Source organism: Eptatretus burgeri, unplaced genomic scaffold (assembly GCF_056783735.1).
Source record: "Eptatretus burgeri isolate ZD-2024b unplaced genomic scaffold, Ebu_testis_v1 Ebu_testis_scaffold_307, whole genome shotgun sequence".
In the NCBI taxonomy this organism is placed as follows: domain Eukaryota; kingdom Metazoa; phylum Chordata; class Myxini; order Myxiniformes; family Myxinidae; genus Eptatretus; species Eptatretus burgeri.
Genome location: NW_028222256.1, coordinates 43,299 through 51,582, shown reverse-complemented (window position 1 = coordinate 51,582; position 8,284 = coordinate 43,299). Strand labels below are relative to the sequence as shown.

At 38.6% G+C, this 8,284-nt stretch overlaps 1 protein-coding gene across 1 annotated transcript in view; it reads right to left on the bottom strand.

The window, feature by feature from the left end:
* Positions 1-1,538: 1,538 nt before the first annotated feature.
* The window catches only part of LOC147007326 (fibronectin-like), a gene marked incomplete at its 3' end in the record, with an annotated part of 29,234 nt that continues 22,488 nt past the window's right edge, over positions 1,539-8,284 (bottom strand). Inside the window, exons 12-16 of the mRNA XM_085867349.1 lie at positions 7,131-7,397; positions 5,733-5,999; positions 4,335-4,601; positions 2,937-3,203; positions 1,539-1,805 (exon numbers count right to left, since the gene is read on the bottom strand). Coding sequence (XP_085723475.1) covers positions 1,539-1,805; positions 2,937-3,203; positions 4,335-4,601; positions 5,733-5,999; positions 7,131-7,397 — 1,335 coding nt within the window. The remainder of the gene's footprint in view (positions 1,806-2,936; positions 3,204-4,334; positions 4,602-5,732; positions 6,000-7,130; positions 7,398-8,284) is intronic.

Below are 8,284 nucleotides of genomic sequence, written 5' to 3'. Positions count from 1 at the left end.
TTTCTTAATTTAAGGCCAGTTCTTGATCCAGTAACCGCTCTCTGAAAAATCCAACACCACACGTCCACACTAAAGGGTGTAAGTCATTTCAAAACTTCTTACTTTTTCATGTTTACAATCAAGTATTCACGTAACCTACCCGTTGTAGCAAGTATCACTGCAGCTTGGCTTTTTCTCTCATGGTAGAGTGATGACACAGACACCTTGTAGTCTGTTCCAGGTGAGAGGTTTGTAAAGGTGTAGTTTGTTTGCCCTATTGTTATATTTGTTCCCAATTCCATGTTCTTGGACAACAACACTTTATATTCATAATGGTCTTTGTTTGTATCTTCAGCGCTTGTCCAGGAGATGGAGAGAGTTGTTGAGTTTTGCATTGCAACACGGAGTTGGAGAGGAGGCGATGGATCTGTGAAGGAAAAAGAAAGAAGGAAAAGAAGGAGTTCACATTAACAAGTAGTTGTGGTCTTTGTTGTCCTTGAGCAATACTTTCAATACCATCACAACAACCACTTTATGAAACTGGTCTTGACATCCAAAAGTGCCATTTCTAACACCTTTTGCATGACCTCTTGCACAGATAATTCTTCAAGACATTCCTTGGTATTTTTTGTCAATGGAGGCGTTATGTTTTTGGGTTGTTCATCTGTCTGTCCGTCCATCTGAACGTGCATGCATGAGTCCGTCCATGACAGGTTTTCTTTTTCGTGACAACCAAAGAACATCTGAAGGGATTTTAGTGAAACTTGGCACAAGTTTGTGTGGTGATGTAAACATTAATTTATGAGATAATGGGGTCAAGAGGTCAAATGTCAGAGGTCCCATTTGATGAAAAATTTGTGACCGCATTTCATTGTGAACCCGTGATGGGGTTTTCACCAAACTTGGAACGCGTGTTTATTTTTGATGTGATGGTAAACTGATTAGATTTTGGCAGTGAGATGTGAAAGGTCAGAAGTTATAACAGGAAAACAATGTCATACTTGAAAACAGCTGAAGATATTTCAATCAAACTTGGTGGAAGCGGGTGTCAACCTCCATCAATACATCCATCCATGATAGATGGTTTTTCATTAAAAGGTCAAGTGTCAGGGGACACATTTTAACTCCTGTTAATGTGATACCATTAGCAATGGAATTTGAACTAAACTCAGTACCTGTACCATGATATATATGTACAGATTAGATATTGACGTCGACTGGTCTTGAGGTTTGAGGTCAAAGTTAGAGTAATCAAAGAGTTAACATGGACTGGGTCATATCGGTCGAAGTCGTGACATCAAATTATCTCTCGTTTCCACATATTCAAATCAAATTGCTCACAAAACCTTCATGTGACCACTTTGTCCTCACTCTGAATGGTTTACATTTAAAAACGATATTTTATTCCAATGGAAAATGATTTCTTAATTCAAGGCCAGTTCTTGATCCAGTAACCGCTCTCTGAAAAATCCAACACCACACGTCCACACTAAAGGGTGTAAGTCATTTCAAAACTTCTTACTTTTTCATGTTTACAATCAAGTATTCACGTAACCTACCCGTTGTAGCAAGTATCACTGCAGCTTGGCTTTTTCTCTCATGGTAGAGTGATGACACAGACACCTTGTAGTCTGTTCCAGGTGAGAGGTTTGTAAAGGTGTAGTTTGTTTGCCCTATTGTTATATTTGTTCCCAATTCCATGTTCTTGGACAACAACACTTTATATTCATAATGGTCTTTGTTTGTATCTTCAGCGCTTGTCCAGGAGATGGAGAGAGTTGTTGAGTTTTGCATTGCAACACGGAGTTGGAGAGGAGGCGATGGATCTGTGAAGGAAAAAGAAAGAAGGAAAAGAAGGAGTTCACATTAACAAGTAGTTGTGGTCTTTGTTGTCCTTGAGCAATACTTTCAATACCATCACAACAACCACTTTATGAAACTGGTCTTGACATCCAAAAGTGCCATTTCTAACACCTTTTGCATGACCTCTTGCACAGATAATTCTTCAAGACATTCCTTGGTATTTTTTGTCAATGGAGGCGTTATGTTTTTGGGTTGTTCATCTGTCTGTCCGTCCATCTGAACGTGCATGCATGAGTCCGTCCATGACAGGTTTTCTTTTTCGTGACAACCAAAGAACATCTGAAGGGATTTTAGTGAAACTTGGCACAAGTTTGTGCGGTGATGTAAACATTAATTTATGAGATAATGGAGTCAAGAGGTCAAATGTCAGAGGTCCCATTTGATGAAAAATTTGTGACCGCATTACATTGTGAACCCGTGATGGGGTTTTCACCAAACTTGGAACGCGTGTTTATTTTGATGTGATGGTAAACTGTTTAGATTTTGGCAGTGAGATGTGAAAGGTCAGAAGTTATAACAGGAAAAAAATGTGATACTTGAAAACAGCTGAAGATATTTAAATCAAACTTGGTGGAAGTGGGTGTCAACCTCCATCAATACATCCATCCATGATAGATGGTTTTTCATTAAAAGGTCAAGTGCCAGGGGACACATTTTAACTCCTGTTAATGTGATACCATTAGCGATGGAATTTGAACTAAACTCAGTACATGTACCATGATATATATGTACAGATTAGATATTGAGGTCTACTGGTCTTGAGGTTTGAGGTCAAAGTTAGAGTAATCAAAGAGTTAACATGGACTGGGTCATATCGGTCGATGTCGTGACATCAAATTATCTCTCGTTTCCACATATTCAAATCAAATTGCTCACAAAACCTTCATGTGACCACTTTGTCCTCACTCTGAATGGTTTACATTTAAAAACGATATTTTATTCCAATGGAAAATGATTTCTTAATTCAAGGCCAGTTCTTGATCCAGTAACCGCTCTCTGAAAAATCCAACACCACAGGTCCACACTAAAGGGTGTAAGTCATTTCAAAACTTCTTACTTTTTCATGTTTACAATCAAGTATTCACGTAACCTACCCGTTGTAGCAAGTATCACTGCAGCTTGGCTTTTTCTCTCATGGTAGAGTGATGACACAGACACCTTGTAGTCTGTTCCAGGTGAGAGGTTTGTAAAGGTGTAGTTTGTTTGCCCTATTGTTATATTTGTTCCCAATTCCATGTTCTTGGACAACAACACTTTATATTCATAATGATCTTTGTTTGTATCTTCAGGGCTTGTCCAGGAGATGGAGAGAGTTGTTGAGTTTTGCCTTGCAACACGGAGTTGGAGAGGAGGCGATGGATCTGTGAAGGAAAAAGAAAGAAGGAAAAGAAGGAGTTCACATTAACAAGTAGTTGTGGTCTTTGTTGTCCTTGAGCAATACTTTCAATACCATCACAACAACCACTTTATGAAACTGGTCTTGACATCCAAAAGTGCCATTTCTAACACCTTTTGCATGACCTCTTGCACAGATAATTCTTCAAGACATTCCTTGGTATTTTTTGTCAATGGAGGCGTTATGTTTTTGGGTTGTTCATCCGGCTGTCCGTCCATCTGAACATGCATGCATGAGTCCGTCCATGACAGGTTTTCTTTTTCATGACAACCAAAGAACATCTGAAGGGATTTTAGTGAAACTTGGCACAAGTTTGTGTGGTGATGTAAACATTAATATATGAGATAATGGGGTCAAGAGGTCAAATGTCAGAGGTGCCATTTGATGAAAAATTTGTGACCGCATTACATTGTGAACCCGTGATGGGGTTTTCACCAAACTTGGAACGCGTGTTTATTTTGATGTGATGGTAAACTGTTTAGATTTTGGCAGTGAGATGTGAAAGGTCAGAGGTTATAACAGGAAAAAAATGTGAGACTTGAAAACAGCTGAAGATATTTAAATCAAACTTGGTGGAAGTGGGTGTCAACCTCCATCAATACATCCATCCATGATAGATGGTTTTTCATTAAAAGGTCAAGTGCCAGGGGACACATTTTAACTCCTGTTAATGTCATCCCATTAGCGATGGAATTTGAACTAAACTCAGTACATGTACTATGATATATATGTACAGATTAGATATTGAGGTCTACTGGTCTTGAGGTTTGAGGTCAAAGTTAGAGGAAGCAAAGAGTTAACATGGACTGGGTCATATCGGTCGATGTCGTGACATCAAATTATCTCTCGTTTCCACATATTCAAATCAAATTGTTCACAAAACCTTCATGTGACCACTTTGTCCTCACTCTGAATGGTTTACATTTAAAAACTATATTTTATCCCAATGGAAAATTATTTCTTAATTCAAGGCCAGTTCTTGATCCAGTAACCGCTCTCTGAAAAATCCAACACCACAGGTCCACACTAAAGGGTGTAAGTCATTTAAAAACTTCTTACTTTTTCATGTTTACAATCAAGTATTCACGTAACCTACCCGTTGTAACAAGTATCACTGCAGCTTGGCTTTTTCTCTCATGGTAGAGTGATGACACAGACACGTTGTAGTCTGTTCCAGGTGAGAGGTTTGTAAAGGTGTAGTTTGTTTGCCCTATTGTTATATTTGTTCCCAATTCCATGTTCTTGGACAACAACACTTTATATTCATAATGATCTTTGTTTGTATCTTCAGGGCTTGTCCAGGAGATGGAGAGAGTTGTTGAGTTTTGCATTGCAACACGGAGTTGGAGAGGAGGCGATGGATCTGTGAAGGAAAAAGAAAGAAGGAAAAGAAGGAGTTCACATTAACAAGTAGTTGTGGTCTTTGTTGTCCTTGAGCAATACTTTCAATACCATCACAACAACCACTTTATGAAACTGGTCTTGACATCCAAAAGTGCCATTTCTAACACCTTTTGCATGACCTCTTGCACAGATAATTCTTCAAGACATTCCTTGGTAGTTTTTGTCAATGGAGGAGTTATGTTTTTGGGTTGTTCATCTGTCTGTCCGTCCATCTGAACGTGCATGCATGAATCCGTCCATGACAGGTTTTCTTTTTCATGACAACCAAAGAACATCTGAAGGGATTTTAGTGAAACTTGGCACAAGTTTGTGTGGTGATGTAAACATTAATTTATGAGATAATGGGGTCAAGAGGTCAAATGTCAGAGGTCCCATTTGATGAAAAATTTGTGACCGCATTTCATTGTGAACCCGTGATGGGGTTTTCATCAAACTTGGAACGCGTGTTTATTTTGATGTGATGGTAAACTGATTAGATTTTGGCAGTGAGATGTGAAAGGTCAGAAGTTATAACAGGAAAACAATGTCATACTTGAAAACAGCTGAAGATATTTCAATCAAACTTGGTGGAAGTGGGTGTCAACCTCCATCAATACATCCATCCATGATAGATGGTTTTTCATTAAAAGGTCAAGTGTCAGGGGACACATTTTAACTCCTGTTAATGTGATACCATTAGCAATGGAATTTGAACTAAACTCAGTACCTGTACCATGATATATATGTACAGATTAGATATTGACGTCGACTGGTCTTGAGGTTTGAGGTCAAAGTTAGAGTAATCAAAGAGTTAACATGGACTGGGTCATATCGGTCGAAGTCGTGACATCAAATTATCTCTCGTTTCCACATATTCAAATCAAATTGCTCACAAAACCTTCATGTGACCACTTTGTCCTCACTCTGAATGGTTTACATTTAAAAACGATATTTTATTCCAATGGAAAATGATTTCTTAATTCAAGGCCAGTTCTTGATCCAGTAACCGCTCTCTGAAAAATCCAACACCACACGTCCACACTAAAGGGTGTAAGTCATTTCAAAACTTCTTACTTTTTCATGTTTACAATCAAGTATTCACGTAACCTACCCGTTGTAGCAAGTATCACTGCAGCTTGGCTTTTTCTCTCATGGTAGAGTGATGACACAGACACCTTGTAGTCTGTTCCAGGTGAGAGGTTTGTAAAGGTGTAGTTTGTTTGCCCTATTGTTATATTTGTTCCCAATTCCATGTTCTTGGACAACAACACTTTATATTCATAATGATCTTTGTTTGTATCTTCAGGGCTTGTCCAGGAGATGGAGAGAGTTGTTGAGTTTTGCCTTGCAACACGGAGTTGGAGAGGAGGCGATGGATCTGTGAAGGAAAAAGAAAGAAGGAAAAGAAGGAGTTCACATTAACAAGTAGTTGTGGTCTTTGTTGTCCTTGAGCAATACTTTCAATACCATCACAACAACCACTTTATGAAACTGGTCTTGACATCCAAAAGTGCCATTTCTAACACCTTTTGCATGACCTCTTGCACAGATAATTCTTCAAGACATTCCTTGGTATTTTTTGTCAATGGAGGCGTTATGTTTTTGGGTTGTTCATCCGGCTGTCCGTCCATCTGAATGTGCATGCATGAGTCCGTCCATGACAGGTTTTCTTTTTCATGACAACCAAAGAACATCTGAAGGGATTTTAGTGAAACTTGGCACAAGTTTGTGTGGTGATGTAAACATTAATATATGAGATAATGGGGTCAAGAGGTCAAATGTCAGAGGTGCCATTTGATGAAAAATTTGTGACCGCATTACATTGTGAACCCGTGATGGGGTTTTCACCAAACTTGGAACGCGTGTTTATTTTGATGTGATGGTAAACTGTTTAGATTTTGGCAGTGAGATGTGAAAGGTCAGAGGTTATAACAGGAAAAAAATGTGAGACTTGAAAACAGCTGAAGATATTTAAATCAAACTTGGTGGAAGTGGGTGTCAACCTCCATCAATACATCCATCCATGATAGATGGTTTTTCATTAAAAGGTCAAGTGCCAGGGGACACATTTTAACTCCTGTTAATGTCATCCCATTAGCGATGGAATTTGAACTAAACTCAGTACATGTACTATGATATATATGTACAGATTAGATATTGAGGTCTACTGGTCTTGAGGTTTGAGGTCAAAGTTAGAGGAAGCAAAGAGTTAACATGGACTGGGTCATATCGGTCGATGTCGTGACATCAAATTATCTCTCGTTTCCACATATTCAAATCAAATTGTTCACAAAACCTTCATGTGACCACTTTGTCCTCACTCTGAATGGTTTACATTTAAAAACTATATTTTATCCCAATGGAAAATTATTTCTTAATTCAAGGCCAGTTCTTGATCCAGTAACCGCTCTCTGAAAAATCCAACACCACAGGTCCACACTAAAGGGTGTAAGTCATTTAAAAACTTCTTACTTTTTCATGTTTACAATCAAGTATTCACGTAACCTACCCGTTGTAACAAGTATCACTGCAGCTTGGCTTTTTCTCTCATGGTAGAGTGATGACACAGACACGTTGTAGTCTGTTCCAGGTGAGAGGTTTGTAAAGGTGTAGTTTGTTTGCCCTATTGTTATATTTGTTCCCAATTCCATGTTCTTGGACAACAACACTTTATATTCATAATGATCTTTGTTTGTATCTTCAGGGCTTGTCCAGGAGATGGAGAGAGTTGTTGAGTTTTGCATTGCAACACGGAGTTGGAGAGGAGGCGATGGATCTGTGAAGGAAAAAGAAAGAAGGAAAAGAAGGAGTTCACATTAACAAGTAGTTGTGGTCTTTGTTGTCCTTGAGCAATACTTTCAATACCATCACAACAACCACTTTATGAAACTGGTCTTGACATCCAAAAGTGCCATTTCTAACACCTTTTGCATGACCTCTTGCACAGATAATTCTTCAAGACATTCCTTGGTAGTTTTTGTCAATGGAGGAGTTATGTTTTTGGGTTGTTCATCTGTCTGTCCGTCCATCTGAACGTGCATGCATGAATCCGTCCATGACAGGTTTTCTTTTTCATGACAACCAAAGAACATCTGAAGGGATTTTAGTGAAACTTGGCACAAGTTTGTGTGGTGATGTAAACATTAATTTATGAGATAATGGGGTCAAGAGGTCAAATGTCAGAGGTCCCATTTGATGAAAAATTTGTGACCGCATTTCATTGTGAACCCGTGATGGGGTTTTCATCAAACTTGGAACGCGTGTTTATTTTGATGTGATGGTAAACTGATTAGATTTTGGCAGTGAGATGTGAAAGGTCAGAAGTTATAACAGGAAAACAATGTCATACTTGAAAACAGCTGAAGATATTTCAATCAAACTTGGTGGAAGCGGGTGTCAACCTCCATCAATACATCCATCCATGATAGATGGTTTTTCATTAAAAGGTCAAGTGTCAGGGGACACATTTTAACTCCTGTTAATGTGATACCATTAGCAATGGAATTTGAACTAAACTCAGTACCTGTACCATGATATATATGTACAGATTAGATATTGACGTCGACTGGTCTTGAGGTTTGAGGTCAAAGTTAGAGTAATCAAAGAGTTAACATGGACTGGGTCATATCGGTCGAAGTCGTGACATCAAATTATCTCTCGTTT